Below are 16,755 nucleotides of genomic sequence, written 5' to 3' on the forward strand. Positions count from 1 at the left end.
GTACATTGCAGCATCATCTTCTCAAATATCCACTACCAATTCCTTAAATTTTGATCTCCAGCATTTAACCTAGCTGATTTCAGTCCTAAAACTCAGTACTGTCTTATATCTCACAAAAATAGCATTTTTCTGCTCCTATGCTTATCTTCGATGACACTGATTTCTAGGCAAGATCATATATCTCTATTGGGGAATACTCTGACCTTATCTCTCTGTGCCTAAACACATTACAGTTATTTCTTCCTCATCTACAAAACTGGGTTTTCTTTTTTGCTGTAGGCATTACTTTTCTTCCAAACAGCTGTTCACTCCGTAAAAATTGCAAATCCACCCTACCATGGAATATTGTTCCCACATCTGTGGGGTGGTGCCCCCAAAACCTCTCTCATGCTTCTAAATTCCATTCAAAATTAGGTCAGTTAAGTTAATTAATGACTCATCTCTAATAGTCTCTCCACTCTGTCTCAACCATTTTCTATAGATACTTCCATGGACACTGTTCTTCTGAATTGGCTTTTATAATTCTCTCTCTCTCTCTCTCTCTCTCTCTCTCTCTCTCTCTCTCTCTTCCAAAGCAGTCTGAACAGTGCCACAACCAATCAACATCCTTTTACTCTTCAACTTTAAACTCACAGAACCAACTTTTCTTCTTCCTCATTTATTCATTCAACTTCCGTTCTCTACAACAACCTGTTTTCATACATATTTCCTGAAAATTGCAATCTACAGAATTTCAAGTCTAATGTCAACAGATACCTTCTTTCATCTTCTCAACCTTTAACCCATGCATGGTACTAAGTACTTTAGGTTCTAATACCTCATGTTTGGGATTTTCATTAAAAAAAGAAAATCGTAATATCCATGTTTTTGTAACATACACTTTAGCTGTTTTGAATCTCCTTTTGTTCTGCCATACTTCACTGTTGTCGAGCTAGTAATTCGTTCACCTGTGCAAAGAAGATAGAGACAATTATGAGAGTATGAAAACACTTGTTTTTTTTATATATTTGTAGTTGAGGTAGATAACTTAATGAATGTTTCTTTAAGTGATATGTATTGTTATTATTTTACGTTATGCTCATTATTTTAAGTTATGCTCAGGAACAATACTACTTCCACCTGAGCTTAGCTAATACCGCATCGATTGAAGAGGATTTTAGAAATTCCTCCAGTCATATATGGGAGTTGACCCCAGACAAGACTGCAGCAATAATTCAGACACAGCATGGGTTTGTTAAAGGAAAGTCTTGTCTGACAAATTTGATAGGATATTATGATGTGGTTACAAAGGAACTGGATGCAAAAATAATTTTGATATCATGTATTTGGATTTCAGGAAAGCTTTTGACACTGTTGTGCATAAAAGACTATTGTACAAATTGGAGCAGAATGGTATTAAGGGTAAGTTGCTACAATGGATAAAAGGATGGTTAAGTGGGAGAAGACAGAGGGTGGTAATCAATGGGTGCTGCTCTTCGTGGACTAATGTTATTAGTGGAGTCCCACAGTGTTCGGTGTTGGGTCCACTGTTGTTTTGTATATTTATCAATGATATTGATGAAGGTATATCAGGCTTAATGTCGAAGTTTGCAGATGATACAAAGGTTGGTAGGGTTGTTAATGACAGTAATGGCAGTGTGCTACTGCAACAGGATCTAGATAATTTGGACAGACGGGATAAGAAGTGGCATATATGGGTTAAACTGAAGTTTAACCTTGACAAATACAAAGTACTGCATATGGGTAGAAGTAACCCCAGAGAAACGTACCAACTGTGTGGTACTACGCTTAAGGTGGTAGAAAATGAAAAAGATCTGGGAGTAATTGTGCAGTCAGATATGAAGTTTTCTGAGCAATGCAGACAGGCTGCCAGGGCAGGTCATGGGGTTTTGTCAATGATATATAGGAATTTTGCTAGTAGGGAAAAGGTGATTGTCCCTCTGTATAAGGCAATGGTCAGGTCACGCCTTGAGTACTGTGTACAGGTCTGGAGGCCTCATTTTAGGAAGGATGTAGATTTACTTGAGTGTGTACAGAGAAGGGCAACAAGATTGGTGAAGGGACTGAAGGGATCCTCTTACCAAGAGTGGCTTAAATTCTGCAAATTGCAGTGGTGGAGACTAGGCACCTGCGCAGTGATCTGATTGAGGTGTATAAGGCCTTGAATGGGTTGAGCATGCTGAATTCTGATGGGATCCTTCCACTTGTTCAAGATTATGAACCTAAGGGGGCATAAATTCAAATTAAGAAAAGACAGATGTAGAATAGATGTGCGGAAATTTGCCTTTAGCCAGTGGGTGGTTAATTGCTGGAACAAACTTCCATCTGTCGTTGTGGAAGTTGATAGGTTGAATAAATTTAAGGAGGAACTGGACAGGCATTTGGAGGGAATGGTGTGATTTTTTTTTTTTTTTTTTTTTTTTTTTTTTGGCTGATGCAGCATAAGCTCATACACTTGCTTTCTTGCATCGCATGCCACTACTACTACCTCTCTAAAGGAGTAACAAGTGATGAAACCTGACTAATTAATCATTTCAGTGGTGAGCTTGCCTTGTGTAAGTGGGTCGTTGGGTGAATTTTTGTAGCAGTGGGCTGTGGATTTATTTATTTTTGTGTGAATTTTGAAATATTGTCAAAATGAAATATTTGTACATAAATGCTTTAAAATATTGATGTGTTCTTATTTTGACTTTGTCTAACATTGGAGTAAATTTGTTGTCAAAATTGAAATCAGAATTTTAAAAAAGTTCATGAAAAATCATAAAACAAAAGGTAAAATAATTTTTAAATAAAACCCATTGTTACTTTTCCACATTTATTTATGTATTACTTGTTTTAGTTTTATCAAATCCTGGATCTCAGTTTCACAGAAATTCAGTTATTGCTTTTGTAAGCCCAAATGGTAGATGAGTCTTCTTTTCTAATTTTTAAAGCTATTTTCATGCTGCCGTCTATTATAAACCCTGTCTGTAAATAGTTATAAATGCAGATAAGAGATCAGAGCATATAATAAAAAAATTTCAAGAAAATTTGTGTATTAAAGACATTTTTTGTTTGAAGCAACCTTCAAGATATAAATACTACTAAAAAGGTTAATTGTTTGTCGATATTACATTTATACTAAGATTCAAAAATGACATCTTTTTTGTCCACCACATACAAATTTTTTGCAGAATGTCTTACTCTTTCTTTTGTTTTTGAATAAAATACACAAAAATGATTTAACATCATTTACTATTACATGATAGTCAGTCACTAGTTATCAATTATTCTAGTATCATTGCAAACAGATTACCTCTCAGAAGTGTTGAGAATTCACATTACAAGTTGAATTTAGTATATAAGTGGATAGCAGTATCCACTTGTATACTAAATCCCATCTATATAAACAGATAATGAAGTATCATTATCTGTTTATATAGAAATATTTTATTTCTATATTTCTACAGTTCAAGTAACATTGTTTATCTCTGTGTTTGTAATTTTTGTAGTGCATTGTAGTTGCATACAACTGGTTGTATAAATAAACATAGTACATATCACTTCATTTATTGTAAAATAGTGAAGGGAAAACTTTGCAGAATTTTCTAGAAAGACGTGCATATTTTGGGTGACCAGCTCCACACAAAGTTTGCCACACTTTCTTGAATGCTTGAGAAATATATTCAAAGTAAGAAGTTGTCTTCCTTTTGTTATTCCCATGTTTTAGTATTAACTGAGAAGCCAAAGAGATAATTGCTGTTTTTGTGTTATCTGAAATGCAAAGTTATCACACAAAAAATTAAAACAGACAATTTGTATCTTAATTTCCATATGCCTTATCATGCATAGACCTGACCTTCCTATACTTTTTCTACAGACACTGTTCAATTCACTGTCATCAGATTTTGAATCTAATGTATTTTAGAATCATTTAGTTCATTTTGTGTGAAAAGTAGAGAGCCAAATATAACTGCCAACAGCTATATTTGGTCTAGCAAAATCTTCTGCAGAAATTATGAGATAAAGATGGTAAGCTACTTTATCTAGGGACATTGTTGGTCACTTTGTCATGGACATTATGAAGAGGAATTGCTTCCAAACTTAGGAAGATTTACTTTAAATATCATAGCAGTATATCTGAATTAATATGATTAATTCAGATATACTGCTATTAGTGTGCCTTAAATAGCTCTAATACGTGAATGTCCATTGATTGCTCCAAAACTAACCTGGAAGGCATTCTTCTTCATAAGGAGAACATGAGACGCATGAAAATCTCAAATTTACTTTTAATAAAGTTAATTTTTTCAAACTTTTAATATCCTGAACTTGATAGCATAAAGTATAACGTAAAACTAGATAGTGTAATACGTAGCACTGGGAATCTGTTAGCCTGGTATAGTAATATCAATTAATAAATACAATTTATTAATCTTATTAAATTTCATTGTTAATTAAATTGTACTTAAATGGAATATTGAACCATTTAAGTACAATTTAATTAAACTTAAATGGGTACAGAATCAGTACCCATTTAAGGTTAAGCACTCCTGCTGTCTTGTGTCCATTGCTGCAAAGCAACAGGCACAAAGTTGCAGGAGTGCTGTGGCTCAGGGGAGAATGGAAGGGGGCAATTCTCCAAAGCATCACGGTCTAAAAAAATGTGCGAAATGTGAAATGTTTGCAGAACTTTTTGGAACAGGAAATGATCTAGCCAAGGAGGATGTCCTTGCATGTGCTGAGTGCAGAGTGCGAAGAAATTAGGCACCCACTCAGAGTTCTGATGAGCATCTATCAGAGTTTGAGGCGTAGGGTAGATGTCCTTGAAGAAATTAATGAGTGGCCCATCAAGCCCTCAGCTGGTCAACTGAACATCAAAGCTCACTCCTGTGCATCAGACAACACAGTGGCAATCTCCAAGGCAGAATGCGCTGATCCCACAGGAGCTAGTTATTGTTAGTGACTCTTGTCAGGGAGATGGAGAATATATTATAAAAAACGATAGGTGGAACAGGACCAGGGTGTGTCTGCCAGGGCAAAAGTTGAAGACATACAGCAGATATCATCTTTTAAGGGCAAAAAGGTGATATTATTGCACATATCTGGTGAGTATGGGCTTGGCACACCCAGGTTCCTGAGGTGGATATCATCATTCTTCTCTTTCTTGGTGATTTCCCTCTACTTCTCTCTTTCTCTCTGGGTCACAGGGTAAATCATTTTTTTTTTGGATGGCGCAGCAAAAGCCTCAGGCTTCCTTGCATCATATGGCTAATTATAATAATAATAATATTGGCACCAAATCTGCAGATTTACTTAACAAGTACAGGTCAATGTTGGAAAAAAAAAAATATATATATCACAAGTTAGGGCTAAATTTGAAAGTGTCTCCAATTCTGCCCAGACACTATAGGAGGGAGTATATGATGAGAGCCTTGTCAATAAATTCAGCACTGGAGAGATTGTGCAAGGCTCATGGAGTAGAATTTTTTTTTTTTTTAGTGTGGTCTGTGCTTGCTAAAAGGAGAGACTGCTTCTATAGGAATGGCATACTCAGAATAGAAAGGGTGCAAGAATATTTACTGACTATCAAGTCAGGTGAGTCGGAAAACTGCTAGCTTGGGCAGATTCACAGACTAAAAGGTTAACAGTAGCCACAGGCAGAGGCAAAACTGATTCTTGTACTGCTTCTATTGGAATGAGCAGTGGCCTAGAGAGCAAGTTGCTGGGGATTTCAAGAACTGCTGGGAGTCATCATGGAACAATTAAATACATAGGCTGTGTTAGGGTAACTAAGATTAAGAACAGGTGCATGTATACTTGCATACACACCAATGCTAGAAGTATTGTAAATAAATTTGATGAATTTGAAGTGCTGGTCAAGGCATCAAATGCAGATATTGTTGTGATATCAGAGACATGGTGTCACACACCATGTATCTGATATCTTGCTCAGATTACTCACCCTCAGGTGAGTAATCTGAGCAACAGAAAGAATCCCATTAGCATTGAGCTTGCTCAAACTGTTCAAGGCCTTATACACCTCAATTAGATCCCCTTGCAGGTGCCTAGTTTCCAGAAGCTGTAATTTGCAAAACTTATGCCTTTCTTGGTAATACCTACCCTTTGCTCCACTCAGCAACCTTGTTATCCTCTGTACTCATTCCAGCAGCTCTACATTTTTCCTAAAATGAGGCCCCCAGACCTGTATACAGTACTCAAGATGTGGCCCTACCATTGCCTTATACAATGGGACCAATCATCCCCTTATCCCTACTAGCAAAATTCCTGTATTTCATTGACAAGACACCGTGAGCTACTCTTGCAGCCTGTCTGCACTGGTCAGAAAACTTCATATCTGACTGGACTGTTCCCCCCCCCCCCCCCCGGGCACCGCTCCTTTTCATTCTCCACTACCCTGAATATAGTACTACCCAGTTGATACTTTACTCTGGGGTTACTGCTAACCACATGCAGTACAGTAAATCCCCGCGAATAGCGGGGGTTACGTTCCTGAGAAATGCCGCGAATACCGAAAACGCGAATACTGAGTTATGGCTCCCATAGTAATCCGTTCCAAAGTATGAAATATATAAGAAAAACTAGTCTAAAATTTTGTCTATGTATGTATTATATGTACCTTCATAATACGACTATGTACATAGACAGTACATAGTGAAATGCAAGCATAAGGCATCAAAATGAAAATAAGAAACAATTTAATAAAATGAAAATAAGAAACAACTTAATATTAAATGTAATATTTATTAGAAATTGCAAACAAATTTTTCAATCCCCAGCGCCTTTGCTAGCTAAAAAACTTATCCTGCCAGTGCTATCACCAGTTTCACTAAAGTGTTGATAAAGGAGTTTTGCCTTTTCACGAATGATGAGCGAACTTAATGGAATTTTATTTTGAGTTCGGTCTTCTATCCACAGATTTAAAGCTTTTCCATTTTTTCTAATTTAACATCATGAGTTATAGAGCAAATTTTTGAAGCAATTAGCGCGTTTTCATGGACACTACGGCGGATTTTCTCTTCCGATTTCTTGATTGATCGTATCATTGATTTTATAATGTTTTGCCACTGACGAAACACTTTCACCATTAGAAATTTTGTCTAATAACTGAATTTTATTTGCTAATGTCATCACCTTCTTTGATATTTTCACAATTTCCTTGTTATTCGTAGCCATATTTTTGTAGGGGTTAGAAAAGAACTTGTCCACAATAAAGTCACTTTCTTCCGTTAACACACTCAGTCTGTTTTACACTGCAAAACGGTAGATTTTTCACTTTTGTAATCATATCAATTTACAAATTGATAAACTTATTCAATTTATAAGTATATAAATTAAAAGCAAACGACGAAACCTGCCATGACAAGCGCATAACATATACTGAACAAGGATTAGCGAGAAACATCCACTCTCGCGATTTTGTCACCCCTCTCCCCCCACACACTGAACGCTGGTTTGACCGGGAAAGATAATTTTAGCCACGCCCATGTTTTTTTATGGCGGAAAATGTTCACGGCGATTTAAAATTCACATTTTTTTAGGTTTCATTTTATATTAAATCAGCGACTGCGAAACCGCGAATAGCGGAGGTTTACTGTACTTTACATTTGTAAATGTTAAACTTCAGTTGCCACCTCTCGGCCCCGTCTGCTCGACTTTTCCAGATCCTGTTGCAGTAGTGTACTATTATTACTGTCATTAACAACCCTGAAAAACTTCATATTGTCTGCAAAATTTGACATTAACCCTGATATACCTCCATCAATATCATGGATATCATTGATAAATAAAGAAAACAACAATGGGCCCAACACCGAACCCTAGGGGACTTCACTAATAACATTAGTCCACGAAGAGCAGTGTCCATTGATGACCACTCTGTCTTCTCACACTCAACCATCCTTTTATTCATTGTAGCAGTTTTCCCTTAATGCATACTGCTCCAATTTGTATAGACAGTCTTCCATGTGCCATAGTATCAAAAGCTTTCCTAAGATCCAAGTATATGATATCAAAATTATTTTTTGCATCCATTTCTTTTGTGACCACATCATTTTATCCAATCAAATTTGTCAGACAAGACTTCCCATTAACAAACCCATGCTGTGACTCATCTAGAACTGCAGTCTTCTCTAGATGATCCTACACTGCTTCCTTAACCAGTGACTCCATTAGTTAGACTAATGGGTGTGTAATTACTTGTCACCCTTTGATCCCCATTTGTGAATTGAGGACACATTTGCACATCTGCAGTCCATGGGGACCTCCCCTGAGTCCAAGGAAGCTTTTGTAATTATGGCTAAGGGTTTGCTTACTTCCTTTGCTGCTTCCTTTAATATAACTAGATCAATCCCATCCACTCCAGGTGCCTTTCTTATGTTCAGTGTCAACAATTTCTCCTCCACTTTGTTCTCAGTTATTAACAAAATCATTTAGCTTGCTGCCAGAGTTTGATAAGCTTCTGGCATTCACATCTCTACAGACTTACTCGTGTGAATGTAGGTGCAAAAATACTCATTCAGTTTGCTAGCTACCTGATCAGGATTATCAACAGTTGAACCATTGATATCAAAAGGACCAATCTGATTCCCTTCCTTCTAGAGTTTACATAAGTAAAGAACTCTTTGCTGTTTTTTTTTTTTGCATCCTATGCCAAAGATCTCTCATAATCTGCCTTTGCCTGCTTTATGACTTGATTACAGATTATCTTATATCTACCATAGGCATCTATCTCTCCTGATAATTTATATGCGTCCCATGTATTTTTCTTCTCTGCCACAAATCTCATTAGGTCATCTGACATCCATTTAGTCCTAAACCTTGAACAGTATTTCTTAGTTGGTACGAAAAGCCTAGCTTCCAAGATTAATTCTTTGAATGCTTCCCATTTAGAATTTGCTGTTGGTAACATCATTCGTTGGTTCCACTGTATAGAATTTAAAAAATCTCTGAGACCACTGTAGTCACCTTTTGCGAATGCAAAAAATTTGCAAAAACTCTTCTCTTTACCCCTGATAGTAGTTATATCTTTAAGTAAATCCCACATCAGCAATTTGATCACTGCCACCTAGTGGTTCCTTTATCTACAAATTCTTAATGCATGAAGCATTATTGCTGATAATCAGATCGAGAGTATTACTCCCTCTGGTTGCCTCTCTAACATGCCACTGTAGACCAGTCTACATCTGGGAAGTTAAAATCTTCCATTATAAGACAGTCTGATTTACAGACCCACTATTTCCCTGTACAGTTGTTCACTGTGCTCATAAGAGTCATTAGCCTATAAAACACTCTTACTCTCAACCTGGTTTTTCCACTGCTTATGTCAAACCAAACTGACTCAACGTTGTACTGTCCACCCATGTCAACTGGATGCACTTTCTTAGATTTTATTTCTCTTAACTAACAGCATAACCCTTCCTCCTTTTCTATCCTATCCCATCCCTGTAGAAACAGTCTTTCCTGTTAACAAGCACAGACCAAGCTGAGAAAATTTGTACACCATTGAGCTTTGCATAATTTCTCCAGGGCCGAATTGATTGACAAGGCTCTCATCATATACTCCCTCCTTGTGTCAGAGCTGAATTGTACACACTTTCAAATTTAATCCTAACTAGCAATTTTTTTGAACATTGACATGTACTTGTTAAATAAAAATTGCAGAATTGGAATTTGGGAAGTACAATGTGTACAGAAAGGATAAACAGGGTTGGAAGGGAGGGAGAAGGGATATGCTGTTAGTTAAGAAACACAAAATCTAAAGAAGTGCATCAGTTTGGTGTGACATAAGCACTGGGAAAGGGAAAATGAGATTAGGATTGTGGTATAGGCCTAATGATTCTGATCAGTACAACTAACAATTGTGCAGAGAAATAGTGGGCCAATAAATCAGAATGTCTTGTAATGGGTGATTTTAAGTTTCCAGATATTGACTGGAACTTATGGGTTGGTCACTTGCACGCTAGCAAGACTTTTGTGGATTTATTGGAGGATTGTTTTCTACAGCAACATGTTCGAGGGTCAGCCAGAGGAAGTAATACTCTTGATCTGGTTATGAGCAGTGATTATTCATGCATTATACATTTGCAGATAAAGGAACCACTAGGTGACAGTGATCAGTGTACTGATGTGGGATTTACTTAAAGATTTAACTACTGTCAAGGTTTTTGCTTTCGTAACAGTGACTATAGTGGTCTCAGACAGTTTTTAAATTCTATAGAATGGGATCAACTAATGATGTTAAAAGCTGCAAATTCTAAATGGGAAGCCTTCAAAGAATTAGCCTTGGAAGCTACTAGGCTTTTCATACTAACTAAGGAATACTGTTCAAGATTTAGACCTAAAGGGATGTTAGATGAACTAATGATGCTCGTGGCAGAGAATAAAAATGCATGGGATGCATATAAATTATCAGGTGACACAAGTCTATAGTAGATATATACTAGTCTGTAATAAAGTCAGACAGGAGGTTAGGCAAGCAAAGGCTGATTACGAGAAATCCTTGGCAAAGAATGGAAATAAAAATAACAGACTTCTTTACTTATGTATACTCTAGAAGGACGGGGATGAATCATCATATTGGTCCACTTGATAGTGATGGTTCGACTGTTGATGATCCTGCTCAGGTAGCTGACAAACTGAATGAGTATTTTGCATCTACTTTCACACATGAGGAATTCTGTAAGGAACGAGAGGACAGAAGTTTACTAAACTCTAACAGGAAGCTAAATGATTTTGTAATAATGAAGATCAAAGTGGAGGAAAAAATATTGAAGTTAAACAAATAAGGCAAGTGGTGTGGATTGGAATCCATCCAGTTATATTGTAGGAGGCAGTGGGGGAAGTAAACAAACCCTTTGCCATAATTATGAGAGCATACTTAGATTCAGGGGAGGTCCCCATGGACTGGAGATGTGCAACTGTATCCCCAATTCACAAAGGCGATTCAAAGGGTGACGCAAATAATTATAGACCTGTTTGTTTAACTTCTGTTCTGGAAAAAAAATAATGGAGTCGCTGTTTAAAGAAGCATGGCTTTAAAGGGAGGTCTTGTCTGACCAATTTGATTGGATACTACGATGTGGTCAAAAAGGAACTGGATGCAAAACATAATTTTGATATCATATACTTGGATTTCACCAAAGCTTTTGATACCATTGCACATGGAAGACTGCTATACAAATTGGAGTGGTATGGCATTAAGGGCAAGTTGCTACAATAGATAAAGGGATGGTCGAGTGGGAGACGACAGAGAGTGGTAATAAATGGACACTGCTCTTTGTGGACTAATGTTGTTAGTGGAATCCCCCAGGGTTCGGTGCTGGGCCCATTGTAGTTTTGTGTATTTATCAGTGCTATCGATGAAGGTATGTCAGGTTTAATGTCCAAGTTTGCAGGTGATACAAAGTTTGGCATGGTTGTTATTAACAATAAAGACAGTATGCTACTGCAACAGGATCTAGAATTGTTAGGCGGATGGGCTGAGAAGGGGCAACTGAAGTTTAACATTGACAAATGCCAAGTACTGCATATGGGTAGCAGTAACCCAAGAGAAACGTACCATTGTGGTACTACACTCAGGGAAGTGGCGAATGAAAAAGACCTCAGGGTAATTGTGCAGTCAGATATAAAGTTCTCTGAGCAGTGCAGACGGGCTGCCAGAGCAGGCCATGGAACCTTGTCAATGATATATGGGAATTTTGCTATTAGAAAACGAGGTGGTGATTATCCCCTTGTGTAAGGCAATGGTCAGGCCACACCTTGAGTACTGCATCCAGTCTGGAAGCCTTATTTTAGTTTTGTTGTAGAGTTGCTAGAATGAGGTCCGAGAAGGGCAACAAGATTGGTGAGAGGAACAAAGGGGTGCTCTTACCAAGAAAGGCTTAACTCCTGCAAGTTGCAGTATCTGGAGACTAGACACCTGCGAGGTGATCTGATTGAATGGTATAAGGCCTTGATTGGTTTGAGCAAGCTCATTGCTGATGGGATTCTTCCTCTTGCCCATATTAATCATCCGAAGAGACATAAATTCAAATTGAGGAAGGACAGTTGTAGAATAGATGTGTGAAATTTGTCAGTGGGTAGTTAATTGCTGGAACAGACTTGTTGTTGTGGAAGTTGATAGCTTAAGTAAATTTAAGGCTGAATTAGACAAACATTTGGAGTGACCGGATGGGTGAAATGGGAATTGTTTCTTTTTTTTTCCTTTTTTTTTTTTTTTTTTTTGGCTTATTCTGTAAAACTTGCTTTCTTGCTTCATTTGCCTCAACTAATGCTAATGTAAGGCTTTACACTGGGAATAACTGATGAATAACTGCACACTGGGTGAGGTATATTGATGAAGAGTAAATCAGGAATGATTGTGTTATGATATAGTCTGACATGAAAATTAACATGTATTGTAAGTTGTTGGCCAGTAAGGGGTTGTTATGAATGATGTATTACTTCTGTATCTCGATAGAAGGAGGTTACTGTTCATTTATAGAAATCATTGGTGAGACTACCTTTGAAATATGTTAGGAGTGTGTTTGTGTATGTTTGGAATATGCAAGGTAGATGGCTGCATCAAAAGAAAGATGTTCTGCTTCTTGCCAGGTTCCTAAAATAGACAAATCTTATGAAAATAGCAAAGAAACATTCATATGAGTAGAGACATGCGAGTTCCAGAGCTTAGAACTGCAGCACTTTACACTTTTCATGTCATATTTATGCATGAGTGGACTGGGATTTTCAAATTATTTACTGATTTTCAAATTATTACTTTCATGTAATTTTCTTCTGCATCCTCTGAAGAATGTGCTTCTCAATTTTGGTTGTATTTCCTCTATTATGGCTTCCGTAGCTGAGAGGTCAGGAGTAGGAGTGCAGTAGCACACACTCTTTGAGTGCCGTGGTTCAAGCCCCCGACTGCTAAATATGGTCAATCTGCCAACCCGCACTGGATGAACATCGCAAATTTTGGTCCATTTCCCTCAACATGAATCATTGAGGAGGCTTCTATCCTGCAATGAATTGATAATGGCTGCAGTGTTTCATCTATTAGATCATGCTCGAGACACTCTAAATAGGGATGCTTTAAATGTGGTAACCTGGTATATGTACATGTCTTACACTAAATGAAATTTTGGAAGGTTGCATCCCAAAGCATAGGATATTATATATTAATGTAGAGCAAACATAGGTTATGGACTAGGTATTGCATTTGTTTCTTCGGGATTGCTTGAAGTTAAAAGCAATCCCTTGAAGTTAAAAAAATTTATTTCAAAATCAGTAATTGCAGATGTGAAAGCTAGACCATAATGCTCATGTTCTATGCAAATATTAGCATATTGTGCTTGAATAATAACAGGGAAATGTATAATGCATTCATCTTTGACATTGGTTAGTGCATTTGCATCATTACTGCATTGTTTGAATTTTTAGACCAATCCAAATTTGTACATTAGCATCATTATTGTGATATCTCATATTGTGAAATCCTTCACAACCAATTGCCCTCCTTATATTTCAAATAAGTAACACTCCTCCATTAGAGAAAACAACTGTTACTTATTTTCAGTTGAGTCCACCACTCATACATTGCTGTTTTGAAGCCATTTGGCTTCTCATCAGTGAGTTGGTATGAGAGGTATGAGGGGATGATGACCCATTCGTGACTCTTTTTTCAAAACAGTGCTGTTTGAGTGGTGGTACTCAACTGAAAATATATAACTAGTTTTCTCTAATGGGAAAGTGTTGCTTATTTGAAGTATAGGCAGGGCAACTTGTTGTGAAGGATATGAGATGTTATAATAATGATGATGTTGTACAAACTTTGGTTTGTCTAAAAAATTCAACTATGTAGTCAATGTTCTCCCCAGAAAATTTTGCTAGCCGTGTGGGGAAGTTTAATATTTTGCAATATTATCAAATTTTCTGTTATTTAGAAATGTGACTTAAGCGATCCAGAGCAAAAATTAATTGCATAATTTAACATTATATGCACTTGTCGCATTGACCTCAGTCGCATAGTATGTTCGAATTAATCGAGATCAGTGAGCAGTACCATATGGTATCGCGAGAATCGCTTAAATTTTAGCTGGGTGGTCAGTTAAATTCACCAGGCGGTACACCATTCATACTGGGGAGAACACTGGTAGTAATGATGCACATCATTACTACCTATAACCGTTGTCATAGTTAAAAATGTTGGTATTTTACATAGCTTGAGGCTTTTTACCCTGAATTATTATTAATTTCATCTTTTTAATTTAAGGAAATGCATTATGGAGTTCAGTCAATGTTCTGTTAACCCACCCACATGCTTCCTAGAACTTTGGAGCATTTCCCTTTGTTGTTGTCAGTATCTACTGATTCTAAAAAGGAGGGGGAAAAAAAAAGAAATGTAGTCATGTTTTTTGTTGATATATTCCTGTGGATTATTTAGGGTGTGGTCCACTACACACAAAGGAGATGTACTTTCTTTGTCAGCAGGAAGCCAGAATAGTTCTATAGATTGATATATTCTCATATTGCATTAATTGATTCATGCAAGTTGGCATATTATGCAGTAGGCGCCTCCGGAGCCAGGTGGGAAGGAGCAGCAGTGCGTAGCACACACTTCTTGATTAGACCGGGGTTCGAGCCCATCACCACCAAATATGGAGGATGCCGAAAGGTCAGGGAATGACCACCGCATATCCCGGAGCAATATGGCCTTAGTTGCTAATGCTCCTAAAAAGCCAAATAACAAACCACAAACAATATTATGCAGTAGTCAACTTCAGTAAGGTTATAGGATATGAACTTTTTAAAATAATCAGTACTGTATAATTGAACAGAACAAAAACAAATAAATGAATACAAAATATATGAACTTTAAAATATGGTTTATTGCATTTCATGATGAAATGTGGCGCTTACTTATTGCAGCATATGACATACATTAATTTGAAAGGAAATTTTGGAAACACTGTTCAGTTAGTGCTAGAATGTAGTTCCAGAGATTTTCTAGCTAAATATCTATTAAAAGTTTTTTTGCTTTCTAAAAGATGGCAACTATTCAGTGCAATTTGAGAAATTAGTATTTTTAGTGGAAGGACATTGTCCTTTTCAGCATAAATTATTTTTGCTTTGGAAAATATATTCATTGTATCCTATTACTGTGCAAATGAGCATCAAAAATAGGCAGAATGGAAATATTTCTATTCTATTGTAGAATGGAAATATTTCTATTCTATTGTAGAATGGAAATATTTCTGTTTTAATATAGTATATTAAATGCTATTTTTCTCTTGTTAATTAGGTTGTTGGACAGGCAATGGAAAATGACCAAATGATTGAAGAATATGAAACCTTAACCTCAGAATTGTTGCAGTGGATAGAACAGACCATACTTGCTTTGTCAGACAGAAATTTTGCCAATTCTCTTATCGGAGTGCAGCAGCAATTAGCTGCTTTCAGTACTTATCGAACTGTGGAAAAACCTCCCAAGTAATAATTTTTCTCCTTGATAAAATTTCTATTGTATGAAACAAAAAGTGATTTTTTTTTTTTTTTTTTTTTTTTTTTTTGATTATGTAATGTAACATCTTAACTTTGGATGCCTTGGCTTCAAGTACTATCAAGTAGATTAATCTACTCCAAAAGCAGTGTACTCCGATATGTAGTACAGCTTGCATTAAGCAGGTCAATAGACAAAAAAAAAAAATATATATATATATATATATATATATATATATATATATATATAATAAAATAATAAAAATAAAGACACTGATTACTCCAACTTCGGGCGCCTCCGTAGCCAGGTGGGCAGGAGCAGCAGTGCATAGCACACGCTTCTTGATTAGACCGGGGTTTGAACCCGTGCCCACCAAATACGGAGGATGCAGAAAGGTCAGGAAATGACCACCGCATATCCCCGGAGCAATATGGCCTTAGTTGCTAATGCTCCTAAAAACCAAATAATAATAATAATAATAATACTCCAACTTCATAAAGAAGACATACTGTCATGAGTTATTCTGACTGAACCACTCTGCAAAGTGAGTGGTTCATTCAGAGTGAAATTTTATAATATAATCAAAATAAATAAAACTTATTATGCTTGTAGTGCACAGATCTGCCAGCTTGGTGTTTGTATGACAATAATTGCATTCTGGGTCTTAAGTTCAATAGCAATTTCTGTCAAGTTTAAATGAACATGTAATGACCTTAACAGTAATATGGTAGATAAAATATTTCTTTTTGGAATGTTATAGTTTGATAGTTCCATCAGTAGTTTGCAGACCCTTAAAGTCCACAAATTATGAAAGGAGTTTGTGATGCTGAACTGGTTGGGAACCACTATTATAGGTAATAACAGTGAATGGTAATAAATGGGTACACTAAATCCATAGTATTTTTCATTAACATTTATTCTGTTAACAAATTGTTTAGAAAGATTCAATTTAATGAAGACTGAAATGATTGTGTTTACACACTATCCCCCATTTCATCCACATGGAATACCACTTTTTTTCATGCAGTAATCCTCCCCCCCCACCTGCAATGATTTTAGCCATTTATGCTAAGTAAAAACCACACTTCATAATCACTAGTAACCTCACTTGTCATGTTAATCCTCTAGAGCAGTGGTTCCCAACCCATATGCCAAAAGATTTGGGAAAAAGTTCATTGAGTTCAATAGCAATTACAATGGGTACCTCAAATATATTGTCTTTTAAATCAAAATACGACTCAACTGACAAAAGGTTGGGAACCACTGCTGAAGAG

General features: G+C 36.6%; 1 protein-coding gene across 1 annotated transcript in view; it reads left to right on the top strand.

Annotated features, from left to right (window-relative positions):
* LOC150076876 (spectrin beta chain-like) overlaps positions 1-16,755 on the top strand; it is an 800,006-nt gene that overhangs the window by 154,320 nt on the left and 628,931 nt on the right. The window contains exon 8 of the mRNA XM_090386889.1: positions 15,284-15,471. Within this exon, the coding sequence (XP_090243015.1) occupies positions 15,284-15,471 (188 nt within the window). The remainder of the gene's footprint in view (positions 1-15,283; positions 15,472-16,755) is intronic.

This window comes from Mastigoproctus giganteus, chromosome 12 (genome assembly GCF_048544385.1).
Source record: "Mastigoproctus giganteus isolate SK-2022 chromosome 12, ASM4854438v1, whole genome shotgun sequence".
NCBI classification, from domain to species: Eukaryota; Metazoa; Arthropoda; class Arachnida; order Uropygi; family Thelyphonidae; genus Mastigoproctus; species Mastigoproctus giganteus.